This window comes from Diospyros lotus, chromosome 1, assembly GCF_014633365.1.
Source record: "Diospyros lotus cultivar Yz01 chromosome 1, ASM1463336v1, whole genome shotgun sequence".
Taxonomy (NCBI): Eukaryota; Viridiplantae; Streptophyta; class Magnoliopsida; order Ericales; family Ebenaceae; genus Diospyros; species Diospyros lotus.
Genome location: NC_068338.1, coordinates 46933414 through 46952744, shown reverse-complemented (window position 1 = coordinate 46952744; position 19331 = coordinate 46933414). Strand labels below are relative to the sequence as shown.

The window sequence follows — 19331 nt, the reverse complement described above, 5'->3', positions numbered from 1 at the left end:
GTTAAAAAACATAAATAAAGGTATTAAGATAAGATTCAAAACATTTTCATGTATAAATGATGCATGATTTGACAAAACTCTCTTAGAGGGATTTTTAATATTGATAGGTACCAACTAACAGGAACAATTTGGAATGTAGTTATGATAATTATCCTATTTAATGTCGCTTTGTGAAGTATAATCCTTAAGAATTACCCAACCTTTATGGCAATGTAATAGATACCATCGTTTAATGCATCAATACTAAATATTTTATGTGCATAATAATAGGTGTCATAAACGAGAAAATAAGATGCATCAATTATGAATTCAATGAAAAATGAGTCAAACTACTTTTAAGAGAACTAATCAACCTTAAAATGGGTTAAATGAGCTTAATATACACCTTGTTACTTGATTGGCATGTTAAAACATCTCCCAACCCTAACACTTGACTTAATATGTGCCTTTTGCCTCAAAATATATTTTGCATTTTTCTCAAAATTTTCTCTCTTTTTATTTTTATTTTTTATGACCTAGATTTTGAGTTTCGCCCAACTAATCTTAAGAACGAGCAACCTCCCCTCAATTCGCCCATCAAATAAAATCGGATGCGATCAAACACCCATGCCCATGTGTCTGTTTGTTTGGCTTATGCGTGTTAAATGCTTGATTTGCAACTTTCTTCATATTCATTCTCTGACAAAAATATTTGATGGTTAGTGACTTGTAGCTGTCGATTTCTACCTTTTATTCATTTTTTTGTTCTTTTCTTTCCACTTTCGTTTTCTCTTCTCTTTCTCTCCGATTTGCCTTGAACCTATTTTTTTTTATAATTGAATTGTCTAAGAATTTTCTATTTTAAAAAAAAAAAATCATTTGAAACTGTTGAAAGAGAAAAAAATAAGATGAGAAACAAAAGATCCAATTATACTCAAACACAAAAGATTTTATATGGAAAACCCTAAAAGAAAAAAATCACGACCACTAGGACGACAGAAGAAAAATACCACTATGTAGTAAAGTTTATAACTACAAAGTCCAATATTCTCTCTCTAAACCCAAGGCCCAATTACACCCAGTTCCTAGCTCTCACTCTCACTGATTTCTCACAAGTGATTTGCTCTCTTTGACTAACAAGCCAATCATCTTATTTATAGACTAGTTTCCTTGTTCAAAAAGATTAAGATTTTCTTATCCACCAAGACTAAGGTTTCCTTACCTAACAACAATTTCTAACTAACTATAAAATATGATTACAAACTAAACAAGAAACCAATTAGGAATAAGAAATAATATTCAAGACTAATTAGGATTTCTCACTGAAAATCCTAACAAACCACTACCTCAGCGAGATCACCGTACTCTACCATAAAAGGTACAACCACATAAGCATATACCGCCTAAGATTTTCACAGCACAATGTCGAAAAATACCTTGATGAAAAACTATGGTGCAACCCCTATGTTTGGTTTCCTTGAGAACTTTTTAGTCATCGACATCTTTTTCATCGCCAAGTCAATGCCCATGTGCAAATTTTGTGTACCCATTAGAAATATCACATCATCTTTCATGGCAACTTTGGTGGTCTAGTGGCATGCCATGAGGATGCATCCATCTCTTTTAGATGAGATCTTCATCTCCCACAAAGTTGAGAAATGAAATTCCAACGTCACAATCTTTGGAGCCCTTTGCCAGACTTGCTCCATCAGCGCGACAATCCCTTTTCACATGACTGGATTATTTGCACTTCCAGCAAATCACTTTCTTCTTGGAGTTCTTCTTCCAATTGCTAACTAGTGCTAAATCATCAAAAGTTTTATCTTCACTTCTCAGCCTTCTTTCCTCATAAATTAATTTATTTGCCACCTCCTCAAATCTTATGGTTGGACCCCATGCATCAAGAGAGGTTTCATATGTGCATAAGAAGATGGAACTGACCAGATGAGTTTCAATGCTTTGTCTTTATCATCTATTTTTACTCTAATTGCTAGAGTTCAGTAACAATTCCATTGAGAGCCCCCAGATGATCAAAAATTTTCATACCTTCAGTCATCTACAATTTGTGAAACTACTCTTTCAGGTAAAATTGATTGCAGACACTTTTTGCTTGATACAATTCTTCAAGCTTGTCCCAAAGTTCCTTCGCACTAAATATTCCTTGAACATTGGCAACAACATTCTTGGCTAAGCATAATCGAATTGTACTTGTAGCATTTAAATCAAGTTCCTCCCAATCATCATTGCTTATCATGGATTTTCTAGAACTAGCGCCAATTGTTTCTTGACTAAATTTTTCTGAGTCTTCAGGAGTTGGTTTGCCTTTTAACGCCTTGTGTAACTCGTATTGGATCAAGATATCATTGACTTGTATTTGCCACAAGTTAAAATTGATCTTCCCATCAAACTTTTCAAAATCAAACTTCATCATGCTTGGCATATCCTTTGCGTACTAGCGACCAATAACCAAAACTCTGATACTACTTGTTGAAAGGGAAAAAAATATGATGATAAACAAAAGATCCAATCACACTCAAACACAATAGATTTTACATGGAAAACCCTAAAAGGAAAAAATCATGACCATCAAGATGATAGAGGAAAAATATCACTATATAGTAAAGTTTACAATTACAAAGCTTAATATTCTCTCTCTAAACCCAAAGCTCAATTACACCAAATTCATAACTCTCACTCTCATTGATTTCTCACAAGTGATTTGCTCTACTTGACTAACAAGTCAATCATCCTATTTATAAACTAATTTTTTTTTTCAACAAGGTTAAGGTTTCCTTATCCACCAAGACTAATGTTTTTTTATATAATAATAATTTTTAACTAACTATAAAATATTATTACAAACTAAACAAAAAACCAATTAGGAATATGAAATAATCTTCAAGACTACTTATGATTTCTCGCTGAAAATTCTAATAGAAATCTAACACATTTTTTAATTTTCTATTTTCTATGAAATTATTTTTTCAAAATACAAGTTCTATTTTTCACAGGTCGAATGCTGAATATGGGACAAATTCTCCTCAAAGTTCTTAATGGGCTTGGGCTGCAGAGACACGAATGTGATCCAAACCTTACTGGAGGCCCAGCTTAAGTACAGCTTGAATCAGCTCTCCGCAGATTGACGTAAATACCCTCATCATATAAAGCTTGAAGCCTTGAACCAGCATCAGGTTACGAAAATACCCTCAGGAGGAGCCTTACAGTTACATTACACCACGCACGGTCCAGAGGAGCGCCCAAAAGACAAATTTGAAAACCCAGAAAAGTAACGGCTACTATTCTATTCTTCCTCTGCAAAACTACTAAACCCTCTCTCTCTCTCTCTCTTTCTCTCTCTCTCAATTTCGTAATTCTGAACTATCCATGGCTTCCTTGATGTCAGACGCAGATCGCACCAAACCCAGGGCCTGCTCAATTCCGAGCCATAAGGTCCGAATTGTGGCCCGAATCCGGGGATTCACCAACCAAGAAGCTGAATCTTCGAATGGAGGTTCACCGCCGTGGATCTCCATAACCAAGCCCACCGGAAATGGTTCTTCTGAGAAGGCGAAGATTTCATTCCGTGACCAATCCACCAGGTATTCTCTTCTTGAATCAACGTTTTTTGTCGTGGACGATTTCTTGGCGTATGACTGATTTGTGTGGAATTTCATGTTTATAGTAAGTTGGGGGTTTTGATTTTGAAGTCTGTGATTGGTTCCTGAAAGTTTTGTTTGAGATAAAAGAGATTCGGTTTACTTCTTTGCTTCAGTCGATAAAGTATATGGCTATTATATCACGACAGTTAGGGTTTCTGCTAATTTCAATTTTACATGGGGCTGAGTAGTTTGCTGTTGCCAGAGATGCGTACGAAGTGGATTACTGCTATGAACAGAATGAAGATAATGGTCTGATATTTTCACGGGAGATAAAACCTTTGATTTCTGGGGTTTTTGATGGTCAAAATCTGACAGTTATTGCATATGGAGCTAGAGGCAGTGGGAAGACCTACTCAATTCAGGTGAAACTATATTCCAATTGTTGAAGTTCAACTGTATTTATCTGGGAAGTTGTTGTAATGTTTAAATTAGAGACAATTGGGAACCTTAAAATCTATGTAGCAAGCCCAATTAGGGATTAAGGCTTGATATATCATTGTTGTTGTTGTTGTCTTGAATTCCTTACTGACTTAACATTCCTACAACCAAAGGGTACCGAAGACAAACAAGGATTGGCAACACTTGCAGTTGCGAAAATTCTGTCAATGTCTGATGACGTTGAAAATTCGGTTTCCATATCTTTCTATGAGGTTTTTCAGGACCATGTCTATGACCTTCTTGATCCCACAAGGCCAGAAGTTCATGTATTGGAAGATGCCCAAGGACAAATAAAGCTTAAAGGGCTCTCTCAGGCAAGTTATTTTTGGTGTCTTCTCTTGAAATCATTACTAATACGAGTCAATTTTAAGCATTTACAGTATGGAGTTTTTTGCTAGCTTAAAACCATGTAATGTTATTTTTTTCGCTTTTCCTCAATAGGGATTTGTGAAATCCATTGATGAATTTCACAAGTTATACAACAGCTGTAGCTTGCATCGAGCCATGCACAAGCCACCATTTGACCTGCCAAGAAGGAGCCACAAGGGTCTCATTGTGCGTATTTTATTTAACAAGGAAGACTCAAATGTTAAGCTTCTGGGCAAGATAAATTTTGTTGATTTAGCAGGTTTGCAATGCTAAACCTGTAATAGAGTCCTAACTATAATCAGGATGTCATTGTAAATTTCTCACTGTTTACCATCATCTTAGGATATGAGGATGCCAGACGAAAGAGTTGTGAAGGCCTCAATCTTGTTGAGAGTAACAGAGTAAATAAGTCTTTGTATGCCTTACTTAATGTTGTCTATGCCTTGAATACCAATGAAGGCCGCGTGCCATACCGGGAAAGCAAATTAACTCGCATGTTGCAAGATTCTTTTGGGGGAACAAATCATGTAGTGATGCTCACTTGCTTGGTACGCCTTTCAACATTTGATTCGAATTTTTTTTTAATTTATGGAATTTTTTTTCACTGAGCCAGTTCGAAATGTCTTTAAATGTAGAATCCATGGTTTTGCCAAGACACACTCTATGCAGCAAGTTTAGCTTCTAGATCATGTCAAGCAACCAATCGAGTTTCTACAAACTCCGCAAAGAAAAGTAATGGTTTAGGTTCAGGTTCGGTCAAACCAATAGTACTTTCTTCATCGCTTAAAGGTAAACCTGGGGTTGTTTCGACTGCTGTGAAGAAACCAATAAGCTCCAGAGCACATTTATCTGAAAAGAACACCAGTTGCGTGATAAAGGGAAGGTATTGGCTTATGGATAATCTACGTTACTTTCAGTCAGAAAAGATAGTTCTTTTTAATGACATTATTTTTCTACTTGTAGGGAGCTCTTTGATGAAGGAAATCATTTGTCAAATTCTAAGCAGGTAGTCATCTATCATTTCTGACTAAATAGCAATTTCTTGCCAGCATCTGTTTCCTCCCTTTTGTGCTAATGAAATTATCAGATGGAAGAAAAAAAGCGCATGCTTGCCTTCATATATTTGATATTTTCAAGTTCCAATTGATATCTTTTTCATTTTAGAACCATGTGTCCAAGGCTCTGGGAAACATCAGTTATACATGTAGGAGTTACGTATGATTATGAATTGTTATGTAGGGAAAGTTTCAGCCAAACAAAGCTTCAGTTCAGTGCATGTCAGATATTTCTTCATCCACTTTGGCTTCTTCACAAGAAGAGGTACGTGCATTTAATAGCTATAATTCTCTTCGTATGTGTTCTATCACTTACCAGATTAACATATTATCTGTTTACAGGATAAGTCTATTCCAGCTGCTTTTTCAGCCACAGTACATAAGAATGAGGTATGAGACTGAAAAGTTTTAGAAAGCTTGATTCCTGTTCTATCAATTAATTGAAGATTATGCATCTACTCTTTACAGGGGAGCTCTACATTAGATGGTTTTCCAGCTACAGTACCTGAACATGAGGTATGTGTTTTCTTGTTTTGGTAAAACTATTGACTTGAAAGATCTTACAATGAGTTTAATCAATGCCCAAATGCAGGAAATTTCATTACAGAATGTTCTTGAGGGCACAAAACATAAAGAAGGGAAGGTAACAGAACATCCTAATACCAACTTTGCTTCCAGTGCATCACGATGTTAAGCGAGTAAATATTATTTCAGGATATTCTGCTACTTGGTGAAAGCTATCAATCAGAAGTAACTGCTAACATTGAGAGCAACATTGAAGCTTCAACTTATTCAAAAGATGGTAAGTTCATGAAAATCCTAAAATCACAGTCTGAGGCATATAGAGCTGATTTTGATATGCCATCACAGTATTTTCCTTTGGATTACAGGTGCTAACATGGAAAACGAGAAGAAAAGTTTGCAGATAAAAGAAGATGGATCTCCACCACTAAGTGCAAGATTGCGAGATATATCTAATCATTTGAAGTCTCTCTGTTCTTCAATTCCAATACAGTTGGAGTTACTAGATGGGACTGTTACTTCATGCAGTGGCCAAGTGGTCTCTACTGATATTGTGGAACCAAAAACCCCAGTTACCAAACATGATTTTGGAGTCAAAGATGAACAGGAGTTTACGAAATTTAGTACCCCTTCGGCAGTGTTTGGTGCACAGAGTTCTAAGATGAAGGTCAACCTTTCTTCCATATTTCATATACAACATATTATCTTATTAATTCTTTCTTTTTTGTTGAGTTTAAGGTTAATTTTTTGTTTTTCTTGCAGGATTCCCTCGTTCAAGAGTACCTTAGGTTCCTAAATAGTGCTAGCAAGTGAGTAAATACTTCTTTTATTTGTTTCTCTCTTCGTACCAAATTACTTAGGGTAAATTCAACCAATATTCTTGAGATATGGCCAGCTCACATCTGGTACACCTCAATTCTCAAAAACTACGATGAGTTCCTTTGTTTTCATATTTTACTTCTTTTGTTTTTTTATTTAGTTTAAATTACATACACTGCTCCTTAGATATGGCCAAATTACACACACAACTTGATTTCCAAAAACCATAAGGACATCCTTTATTTTCATGTATTTTATAACAGCCTATCCCCTATCATTAAGAAACTGTTGGTTGACTGATGGATGCTGACTTACCAGCATACAATCTTTTTGTTATTTCCCAACCTACCCTCCAAAGTACAACTAACCAACAAATCTTTTAATTAATTTTTACTTAATTACCAAAAAAATTAATTAATATCATTATCACAAACTCAACCTCAGGTTCTATTGACCAACATAATCTGATGCTGACAATGCGATTGAACGAAAAAGAAGCAATGAAAAGGGGAAGCGCGATTGGCCAGACTGAATCCAAACCCAATGAACTCAATTAGGCCCAGAATGTATCTAGGTTCCAGATCATCTAGGTTCTCAGCCAAATAACCTAAATTTTGCAAAACCCTTTACTTTCACTAGACGAATAAGAGGAGGAGGGAGGGAATGAGTTTGGGACAAAGATTGACAAGGGCAAAATAGTCTTTTTACATTTGTGGTTAAGGCAGTAAGCCTCAAATTCAAATAGAGGTCGTGGGATGTTGCATAGAATTCAGCCATATCTCCGGGATACTTGGTGTAATTTACCCTTATTGTTTATGATTTATTCTAGTTGTATTTATTCGCTTTCTTTGTCTATTAATTTTAGGCGATGCCTGAATGTTCAACCATTCAAGTGATACGAACATTTCTTTTTGATTTATCATGTCAATCAATAGGAACAAAGTTTTCTCTTAATCACCTCACCAACTTTAAGGAAAATAGAAACTGCTAACATCCTATATAGGAGGAACTAGCATCAATTTTATGCTGGCCCTTCTTTGACTTCACTAACCAAGGCTGGAAACTAATAGATTGCAAAACATGCATCATGAAAACATTTAGCTATTTTTCTTTTTAAATTTTTTAGGCATAAGCAATCAATTAAAACTAGGTATTGACTGTACAAATTTCTGTTTCTGGATATGCAACTGACTTGGTTGTTCTAGATATTTAGTTTAATTAGATTGCATGGTGAAGATTGCAAGTAACCAACTTTAGTAATATTTAGTAATATTTCTTCCTTGTGGTAAGCCTTGATAGCAATGGCAAGGCTTCCTTTGTGACTGGAAAGTCACAGATTCTAACTGTGAAAATAATCTCTTTGCAAAAAAAAAAAAGGGAAATATTGCCTACAAATACCACCTTCCCTTTTTGCGTACCCTTGCAAAACGAAAGTCCCCTGCACTAGAAACACCCTTTCAGTCAGTCAATATAATATATGATTTACATCTGTCATTTTTCTGTCTCCATTCTTCATAGACTCAAAACTACTCTTTTTAATTAACAGGGAAGAGTTGAAGGAATTAAAGGTAAGAGTCATCTTAAAAGGATTTGTTGTCAATATAACCTCCTAGTTCCATTTTATCACTACTGTCTATCCTGGTGTCTGTGTAGGGTATTGGAGAAAAGAGAGCTAGCTACATTATTGAACGTCGTGAACAATCTCCTGAACCGTTCAAGGATGTAAGTTTGTTTTCACAATACCAGCTGTTCAATGAATCTTGAGGGAGAGAATTCTCCATCATAAACTTTTGTTCATCATTTTTATAAAATTGGTATGGAATTTACCAAAATCATAATTGATATGGCATTTATGTTTCATGGCAGCTTGATGATTTGAAGGACATTGGCCTTTCAGCAAAGCAGGTAAATTAGTTCTCACTTTACTCATCCATTTTTTTTTTCTTTTGTTTTAAGCTCTTCTATATCTGCTTCTTAGTAGTTGTCAATTTCTTTTTGCCCTCTTATATATGCAGTTGTCATTTTGTTGTCTAGTAGTTTAAACAACTTCTCCTGAAAGATTTGCATGTAATTAATATCTTATTTGCTCATGCTGTTGGAATTGAATTATTTTGTATATCAAAAAGAAATTAGGATAATATTTAACTGAAAAATGCATTTAATTTTTGTTTCTTAATGTTTCGCAGATCAAAGGCATGATGAGGAAGGTAGCTGGAGAGCTCTTTAGTTAGGCAGGCCGTAGGTGCGGTGTTGACATGGCAACATAAAGTTGCTCTGGTATTTGTGTTCACTGTTAATGTCCTTTTTCTTTGTATCTATGATCCAATGGTAAACCCCTTCTGTGTTATTATAGCTTTCATGATTAATATATACTGCGATCCGATCAACATGAGTATCTTCTATAGATGCGCTTTTTCTCTTTGTTTATTTGTATGAATCCAGTGGTGGTGTTTTCTTCAATGAAGTGATGCTGAAAGACAGAACTACATGGTTGTTAATACTGGAAGAAATGGATGAAGATGCAAAGCAAGATCTTAGTTTTAATCGGAGAGCATAATTGTAGCTTGATAACTCAGCAGTGAACACAATGGGAAAGTTGGAGGTTTGCTCAGATTATGCTGAATGGGGATAACATTAATAATAAATCAAACCTTGCAGATCCTATTCTCAAGAAATGCTAGATCCACCCTTAAATTTTTACAGAGATTCTAATAAACGGATGAAAGAACGCAAATACAGTATTTGCCAATCAAATAGAATATTTTTTTTATGAAATACACAGATCCTTGGCAAAATTTATTTGATTTGCTTCTAACATCAACTCGTGATATTGGTTTCCAATGACTAAACTATAGATGCTGACAAAATTTAGTTCTGATATGAAACTCCATCTGGTAACTATCAAACTAAGGAAGTCAGTCTCGCACGGAATAGAAAAAACATTACTGATATGTTGTTTGACTAATTTCCTAGATGTACACCGTTAAATTAACCCACTACATAATGCATCATCAGACAAAACTATCACTAACGCAAAAGTAGTGAAGTTTTTGAGAAAGAAAATAATCTTACAGGCAGAGGGTGGATGAGAAGTACAGCCGCATCAGAGGCACAAGATTTATAGTATTTGCTAAGTGAACTGCATTATAACTTTTATAGAACAACAAATAGATTTTGCTGAGGCTTGGAAAGAGCTTGTGGTGTGGAACACTATGGAAGTAAAGCTTGCATCTCTGGTAGCATCTGCCTGATATTTTGATTTCTACTGTCTGTACCAGAAGGGTTCACCTTGAGGGTTTGCCAGGGCCAACAACAGTGCCTCACCTTGTGGCGTCTGTGCTCCCTGCTGTCTGCTTTTTCTAATTGTCTTGTTAGTTCTTCAATCCTCTCACAGAGTTCTGACGCTCTGCTATCAGCCAGCTGGAGAGACCTCTCTGCTGCTGCCTGAGCAGCCATTGCAGCAGCTGCAAGTTCTTCCTTCAGCTTTAATTTGCTATTTGATATGTCCAAAGCAGACTTCGTTTTGTCCAACTCTAGTTTCAAAATTGAAACCTAATGGAGTATTAGTATATTCAGCACTGGAGTTTATGATTTGAGGGGAAAAGAAAAGTTTGAGATCTAGCAAGGAAAAGAGAGAGAGAGAGAGAGAGAGAGAGAGAGAGAGCTTTGAGCATTATGCGGCAAGGATTCATGTAACTATATAGAGATGTCAGAAGCTGTACTTGTTTTACTATTTTTGGGCTAAGCAGGGCAAAAATAAATGATATCTTGAAGCATTAAATAAAGGTCAGTGATAATCATGAGGTAATATGAAGTTAATCTAGAACAAGTATCATATTAAGCTTCTTAATTTCCTCTTCAAAAATGTCATACTTGGGAGGTATACCTCCTATTAAAGATGATTCAGAAATTTCGTGCTTGTGTCAAGCCAAACACTCTTTAAAATTCTGAAGCAGGAATGTAGGTCTAAGGCAGGCCATTTCCTAGCAGGGGAATTTAATGAATCAAGACTTGACTGGCCAAGCAGACCAGGTCATTTTCCATTAGTACCAAAAGACAAATAATTTCACATTGACTAACAAACCAGCTACTTTCTTAGCTCCCAAAAAAAAAAAAATAGCTACTTCTGATGATAGATTTGAAGATGCTAATCTTGTTGCAAAGTCTGTTATTAGATTGCATTGCATATACAAGAAGAACATCAATTGGTTACTATTACTTAAAATGTGTTTTAGCAACATTCATCTGAAGAACATATCAACAAAAAAGGGTATAAAGGTTAAAAAACAAAGGAGAAGAGGAAGCTTCAAATGACAAGATATTAACCATAACAAAGGGGAAAAAGTGCCACAAACTGAGCAGAATCCTGACCACTTTGTCACGTTCTTCAACAGCATTTTTTCCAGCTTCCACTTCCAACTCACAAGCTTCCCTCCATCTAGCAACATCTTCTTCGGTTTCTTTTATTTCCATCAGGAATTCCTCAACCTTATAGACAAGACCAGAAAAGGAATATATGAAAAGTTATATATGGCATGGCAAGGAATACCTGAAAAGGAGCCATCAGATATCTATGTAAAACTAACATTTTGAGCCAACATTGTCTCTCTGTCTTCCAGTGCTTTTATGTACAATGCATTTTCTGAAATTTTCTGAGCTTGTATCTCTGTAAGACTCTGCAATCGTTCAGTGTCTGACCTGGATAAAGTACTTAACTAAGAATTGACAAACCAAGTGGAAGCCCATCTGCCCACCCTCTCCCACATGCATACACATATAAGTGTTACTTCGTTTTAATATTTAGGATTGTGCATCCTTCTTTGTATTGCAAAGAGAGCCATGACGGTGTAACAATCAAGAGAATATAACAATGTCCACTCTATCACATGTTTACAACTACGTGAAGTAGAAATGCAATATGCGTGCAATGGTGGACCGGATGGGGTAGTCCCAGTGAGAATGTTTTTAAGGTGGTGCTGACTTGCTGATATCACAGCCCACAATTAACAAGCTCTTGGTGGGGGATTGAATTACAAGTCATGAATGACGGCAAACCAATGCAGTTATAGAGTGTGTTATAGTCCTTCCCACTTCCCCTCCTGCATTGGTGTTTGACTAAGAAATTGAACTTTGTTATCCACCAACCACTTAAAGAAATTCCATGATCTCACCACAGGGCACAGGTCAAGTAGTTGGGCCATGATAAGCTGGGATTCGCACTAATAGGTTGTGGGTTCGATTTCTTATCATGCACAGTGAGACAAAAACTCCACCTGTGATTTACCTCTTTTGCCGAAATCAAGGACACGAGAGGCGGGAGACCGCGCAAGGACAGTAATCCCAAGAAATTCCATGATCTCTACTCCCATGTATTTTAAAATGTCTTTATCCTCATTCATTGCTAATTTAAGGCAAATTTGATTCAGAGTTTTACCTCACGGGATTAAACCAGCAGTCCAACTCACAGCTATTAATCTTTATACCAGAAAATTACATTAGTATTTTGTATAATTCATATTTGGCATTTGTATTCTATATAATATTTTAAAAATATTAGATACTAATATTATTTTATTATTCAATTTAAATTTTATATTACAAATTTATATTTATTAATATTTGGTATTCTGATATAAAACTCATATGATCTATGAGTGCAAAAGTGCAATTTTAACAATCAATCCTTTCTTATCCCACATCCTATGTTAACAAACACAGAGTTATAAACAAACATAGCATTCACAATCTCATAGCATTTATAAGCCTGTTTAAGCATATCTCTTATCCATGGTTCTAATCTTATAAAATGTAATCACCCATACAAAAGTACCCATAGTCTTTTCTCTCTCCAGAACTCACCCCTGCTTTCCCTCTTTATCCACTCTTGTAGCTTCCCACATTTCAACACAAACATGATAAATATCCCATCAATGATTTGCACAACACTTTAATTCATTCAACTTTGCGATCTTACAAATAAAATCTGGATGCATTCATGAAAAAGCTATAAAGAAAAGGGGGTCGGGCAGAGATTTAGATCTCATGGAAGTAGCAGGCTCGTAATTTTGTCTGTTTTTGCTAACAATTAATATTTTTACACGAACCTAAGCTCTCTGCATTAAAGATGCGCTCATAAACTTGGTATTTACGTAGGAAAGAAAAGCTCGTTTTTGCAGGCAAATGAAAAAATTATAAATATGCTTCTAGAGGCTTTAAATTGAGAGAATTTTACAGTATTTGTCAATCTTTCATAACGTTTTCCCAGCCATCAAAAGATTATACTTGATGGTTTCATAATATTGGTACACGTGAGACATAAATGATTGTATCAGATTCCAGTCTAGTATATTCGACTAGGCCTACCTTTGCATATAAGGATCAACTATTTCATGCCATCCTCAGTGATGCATCTCCCAGAATGATAACAAGCCCTATGTCAATTTTAATCAATTAAAATGGATTAACCCAAAGCCATTTACTTGCCAGATCAAATTATTATCGTTCTATACTACAATCTCATTGTTGTAGCCAAAAAGTAGGACCATACTCCAAAAAGAAAGTAATAAGCATACCTAGATTCCTCCAAAGATCTCCTCAATTGGGTGATCTCAAGTCGTAAATTTTTCATTATCCTCTCCACAGCTGAGGCCTGACAACAACAATTACAAAAATAAAGCTAATTGTTTTCATTGCATCATTAATATTTAATACATACTAACAGATTAGCATTCCAGACTCGACCTCATAGGACTGCATGTCCAGGTCAAATCAGTCTTCAATAAATTCTAGAGAAGTCATAAAACTGGCATGATTTATCAAGCTTCTTGTACTAAGTTCTGTTTTGTTCATATTTTGCTTTGAAAAACAAAACCTCCCAAAAGGCTGAATTCACCGAGTAGAAACTAGGGGCAAAAATCTGTGTGTTAGTATTTGAAACTTCTAAGATAGACATTGCTAGGTGAAATCATTTTGCATAATGAAGTTTGTGCCTAGTTTTTTTTTTTTTTTTCAAATTGTGATGGGGCCTAAGAAACAAATCTGAAGCAGTGTTTGAAATTGATACACCCTGTTCAAGATCAAAACCAAGAAGTAGTGTCACAATGATAACAGGTTGGTATGAAAGACACCTAGTTCAAATTTTGTAATGTAAAAGAATGAGAAGCAGAGAGTAATACCAGGCTTGGAACCTCCTCTTCACACTCACTTCCATCTGACTTACTATCAGAATTTGCCCCCGAATTATCAGATGATGGTTCATTAGTTCCAGTGCCCATCATAAACCCAAATCCCACCCTCTGCAAGCCTCTTTCCGCAATCTGCAATATCGCAACTCTCTTCTGTTCACTGTTCCCTTTAAGCTTATTCAAACTCTTCTCCACAGCCTCTTTTTCAACCAAAGCAATCCTCAGCAAGCTGTTGATGTCCCGATTCTCCTCCGTCAAGCTCACGACACTGCTCTCCAACTCCCTCTTCTCCTTCTTCCTCATTTCGTGATACTCGCTCACTCTCGTCTCCACCACGCTTGCTATTCCCGCAACCGCCTTTAACTCGATCACAAACGCCCTTAATTCATTGTCATGTAATGATTCTAATCCGACTTCTCCCCTCAATTCCTCCCATTCATCCACAACCCCGTCCACGCTTTCCCCGCCCAAGCTCTCAATCGCCCTCAGCAAACACTCCTTAGCCGATCTCAGCGTCCCCAAATTCCCCGAGTAAACCCTTTCCCGCTTTCTGTAACCATCAAGTTCGTTCCTAATTCCTTCGTCCTCCTTCAACACACCCTCACGCTCTCTCAAGGACGCCTGGAGTCCAAGAAGCTCATCTCGGAGCTCCGCGTTACGCTTCAGAGCTTCCACCAAATTCGCCTCAGCCGAGGCGGATTTCACCTGGAGACCCCGGTAAGCGACGCGGAGAGCTTCGAGCTCGGCGGCCAGAGAGTCGTAGTTGAGCTGCGGCTGGCGGAGGTCCGCCGGAGCACCGGAAGAAGAAGGAGTCTCGGCGACGGTGGCCTCCATGTGGAGGGTAGAAGATTAAGGAGTCTGAGTAATCTCATGTTGAGAGAGATGATAGGGCGGAAGGAAAGTCTCTCTAACTACCAGTCAGAATACAACGTGGGAAAGACATGTTGGTCGAGCCAGCATTATATATCATCAAGCCTGTTTTGGCCGGGAAATTAGTTTTCTTCCCTTTTGCCCATGGCACTGAGTAACAGTGTAGACGTTCCGAATGGGGAATGCTACAAGATTTTTGGATATCGTTAGGTGCTGTTACGTACTTTTTTTTTTATATATATAATTATAATATGCTTAGGCACAGGCAATTTTAGGATAATAATATGCTTATATATATTATATTAGTTAGGTTGAGTGGGATTGATTGGAAGGTCAGGGTCTAGTGATTTAATTGGGATTCAATTTGATGTCCGTCTAACTGCATTGATTTTGATATCAATATCAAATGCCCAAAACTAAAACTTTATTTTAGAATTAAATTATTTACTTAAAAGTTAAATTATTCAAACTTAGACTTATGTTAGAATATAAGATTATGAAAAATATTAGGTGGTGTTCTCTTAGTCTTTGTATTTCAGTTTTGTGTTTTGAGTTTTGAATTCATTTTGAATTTTATGTTTTTAGTGTCTGTTTTTAAATCTTTAAAAATGCGTTCTTTTTGTCATTCTGAAAAATTATTTCTCAAAACAGAAAACTAGAAAATACGTTTATTTTGAAATTTTAAAAATGATTTTTTTTTGTTATTATGATATTTTATTTAATAAATTTAATTTAAAATAAATAATAAATATTTATTAATAAATTATAAATTTATTCAAATACTTTAAACTATAAAATAAAATTCAAATAAAAAAAAAATCAACAACCTTAGAAATATCATTTAAAAAAATTAATACAAACAAAATATATCACATATTCAGTTTAATAAATAACTAAAATAAAATAAATTAAATAACACAAAAAAAATCAAATCAGCCGCAACCCATCTTCTTCATCTAGGGTTTTCTGGGGAGGGGGGGCCGCTGGTCGCTGTGGCGATGGTAGTGGGGGCGGTGGCGATGGGGGCGCTGGTCGCAGTGACGGTGGCTGTGGGGTTGAAGATTGATGACGGTGGTTGTGTTACTGGTCGCGGTAGCGTTGAGGGGCGCTGGTCACGGTAGCGTTGAGGGGCGCTGGTCACAGTGACGGTGGCTGTGGGGTTGAAGGTTGATGACGGTGGTTGCGTTACTGATCGCGGTGGCGTTGAGGGGCGCTGGTCGCGGTGGTAGTGGAGTTGAAGGCCGACGGCGGTGGCAGTGGCGATGGCCAGAAAATGAGAGGAGAATAGAGAGAATATGGGGAGAGATATAGGAGGGGAATAGGTATGTGCGTGTGCCCGGGGGGGTTGGGGGGAGGGGAGCTTGTTTTCCGCGTTTTGCATTTGGTTTGTGTTTTCAGTGTATTTTCACTGAAAACGCCCAAAACAACAAAATGTTGTTTTGGGTTTCCTTAACAAAATTTTTAGTTGTTTTTGAAAACGCGTTTTGAAAAATAACAAAGAGAACGCGTTTTCTATGTTTTCAAAAACTGAAAACTGAAAACGGCCCGAAAACGGGAAAGAGAACAGGCCCTTAGGAGTTGGCCCATGTTATAAGTTTTTTTCGGACCACAACTTATAGGCTAGACTCGACTCAGCAGACCAGCCCAATCGCTGAAGCCCAATAGGCCAAAGGCCAAGCTTGTCAAAATAAGGTTGCACATCGTTGAGATCTGAGATCGAACCACAGAACCAAGCGAGCTCTTAGTGATACTTTTAGTTTGCTAGTTTAATTCTTCAGCTCGCATAAACAATAAAGTTGAGGAACAAACGGAGATAAGAACCCACCTACTTTATCTGATGCAAATCAAATCCTTGATAATCAAGAATCCACTCCTGATTTTATGGAGATCATAAGGAATTATTGTCCCCCATAATATCATATTTCTGCTTTTGTACTTTATTAAAATTGTAAATACCCTACACTATAAATAGGGGTCAAAAAATTATTGTAAAAACAGATGGGATGGAAGAGAAATGATATACTGTTACTTTGTCGAAATAATCAGAGAACAATTGTGGACTAGGCATCATTCTAGCCGAACCACTTAAAAATTTCCTTGCGTATTGATTGTCATTTGTTCCTCCTCTTTGTTATTGTGCTCATTTTTCTCATTACGAGCCTACGAATCACAGTCGACCAATTCTAAACGTCAACAGCGTCTTTTTATTAGAGAAGAGCAAAAAGATTATGTGTCATTATTTTATTTATCTAATATCTTTTCTAATATCATCAGTCATGACTTTTATCATTATTTTAAAATTATAAAGGCATATAATTTTTTAATAAATATTAATAATTATTGATAAATTTTAATATTTTTAATAATTTAAGTGTCTTTGTATATTAATGTACTTATTCACGTAATTTAATAATTTTGTGTACTTTGACGATTAATTATTTTATATTTTTATGTTTATCTATGACATATAATACCCACCTTAATTATCATCGTCTTGTATTCCTTCAAATTGTCCAAACTAATAAATTATAATTTAGGTGATTTTGAATAAACAATAATTTGGTCATGATTTAAATAATGATTAATGGCCATTAATAGTCTGGTTTAAAAAATATTTTTTAAATTGTCGACCATTGTTTACTCTTAGTTTGTAGACTCTAAGTTTTAAAATTATTTTAATGCACACTCCTAGTGTTAATATCTTATTGGGTAAGTGCAGGCCAACAAATTATTTTAAAATTAATTTAACTCTAATTAAGATATGAAATTTTAGTTTGACAATAATGCCAAGAATCAAATGAATAGAGTTTGTCACAATTTAATTTATATTAATAATTTATAAAAAAGATATTGACTATATGTGCCAATTTCGATTTCATCTTCGAGATGTCACCATAACTCATAGCTATAACCATAATCATTTGTCAATTTTTTTAAGATTAGCTATGCCCTTACAAATTACGATGCTTTAGGTGAGGTACAAGTTTTGTTACCTTCACTTAGAAATGGCAAACGGGCCGGCCCGCCACCAAGTGGCCCGCGGGCCAAGCGGGCCGAGCCAAATCGGCCCGCTTAAAAACGGGCCAGCAGATTGCTGGCCCTAGCCCGGCCCGCCACGGGCCCGTGGGCCAAACGGGCCAAACGGGCCCGCCAAATTTATTTTTTTTGATATCATATTTGGCCATTTAGGCTCCTCAGTCGCCCGCGGCCAGGGGCTCAGGCGCGGGCGCGGGCACGGGCGAGGCCGAGACAGAGGGCGAGCGCGAGCGAGGGCAAGGGCGAGGGCGAGCGCGGGCAGAAGGCGAGCGCGGGCGAGGGAGAGGGTGCGGGCGCGGGCGAGAGCGAGAGCGAGGGCGATGGCTAGGGCGAGGGCGAGCGAGGGCGAGAGCGAGACAGAGGACGGGTGAGGGCGAAGGCGAGAGCGAGGGGCGAGGGCGAGGGTGAGAATGACAGAGGGCGAGGGCTAGGGCGAGGGCGAGAGCCAGGGGCGAGGGCGAGAGCGAGACAGAGGGCGGGTGAGGGCGAGGGCGAGGGCGAGGGCGAGAATGACAGAGGGCGAGACGAGGGCGAGGGCTAGGGCGAGGGCGAGGGCGAGAACCAGGGGCGAGGGCGAGAATGACAGAGGGCGAGACGAGGGCGAGGGCTAGGGCGAGGGCGAGAGCCAGGGGCGAGGGCGAGAATGACAGAGGGCGAGACGAGGGTGAAGGCGAGGGCGAGGGCGAGGGTTAGGGTTAGGGTTAGGGCGAGGGCGAGGGCGAGGGCGAGAGAGAGGCGAGGCTGAGGGTGGGGGGGGGTTTGTGGGACGCGGCGATTAACGGGCCGGCGGGCCAAGCGGGCCGGGCCAAATCGGCCCGGCCTTAAATGGGCCAGCAAACTGCTGGCCCTAGCCCGGTCCCGGGCCGGGCCCCAACGGGCCAGCCCGTCGGGCCGGGCCCATTTTGCCATCTCTACCTTCACTACTTAAGCCCCTAAAAAAAATTAGTAACGAATGACACTCAAATCTAATCAAGCTATACACTCAGAATCTCAGAACTGTTAATGAGACATAATGAGATCATGAGAGAAAATTTACATAAAATCTATAATTTATCAATAAATAGTAAAAATCTCAATTTTATCACAAGATTTGCTTATTCCACACACATTATAAAAAATATGATAATTCATTAATAAAACTCATAAACATTACAAGTCTTTTAACGGCTCTTCAGTCGTGTCCACTCACTACAAGAATTAGAGGGATTTACCCACACACATAAATACGAGTAAAAATTATCTTATGGGTCAACTATAATTTTTTTTCACACATAAAAAAAAAATGTCAAGATATGTAGATAAAGGGGGTTTAGAAAATAACTTTTACCCATACATATGAGTAAAACTTAATATATTACCCACACATATATATAGGTAATTTATTACCCAGTACTGGTGAC

General features: G+C 37.5%; 2 protein-coding genes across 5 annotated transcripts; one reads left to right on the top strand and one right to left on the bottom strand.

Moving 5' to 3' along the window:
• The first annotated feature begins 3271 nt into the window (after positions 1-3271).
• Positions 3272-9479, top strand: LOC127809734 (kinesin-like protein KIN-10C). The gene is made up of 18 exons (XM_052348768.1): positions 3272-3578; positions 3841-4000; positions 4190-4390; positions 4518-4704; positions 4788-4993; positions 5081-5328; positions 5409-5451; positions 5685-5765; positions 5843-5890; positions 5969-6016; positions 6093-6143; positions 6215-6302; positions 6391-6689; positions 6785-6831; positions 8388-8409; positions 8495-8563; positions 8708-8746; positions 9028-9479. Exons 1-18 carry the CDS (start codon positions 3364-3366, stop codon positions 9070-9072), a joined length of 2097 nt encoding a protein of 698 aa, XP_052204728.1. The 5' UTR covers positions 3272-3363; the 3' UTR covers positions 9073-9479.
• Positions 9480-9764: 285 nt separating this feature from the next.
• LOC127809743 (uncharacterized protein At3g49055) lies at positions 9765-14954 on the bottom strand. Of its 4 annotated transcripts, none has more exons than XM_052348777.1 (5): positions 14017-14953; positions 13414-13490; positions 11428-11539; positions 11168-11329; positions 9765-10393 (listed from the first exon to the last, which is right to left on the bottom strand). In XM_052348777.1, the coding sequence occupies exons 1-5, from the start codon at positions 14857-14859 to the stop codon at positions 10052-10054; spliced, it is 1536 nt and encodes a 511-aa protein (XP_052204737.1). In that variant the 5' UTR covers positions 14860-14953; the 3' UTR covers positions 9765-10051. The 4 variants fall into 4 exon arrangements, with proteins under 4 accessions (XP_052204737.1, XP_052204742.1, XP_052204749.1 ...); XM_052348782.1 differs by having other exon boundaries at positions 11213-11329; positions 14017-14951; XM_052348789.1 differs by having other exon boundaries at positions 10191-10374; positions 14017-14954.
• Between the last annotated feature and the right edge of the window lie 4377 nt (positions 14955-19331).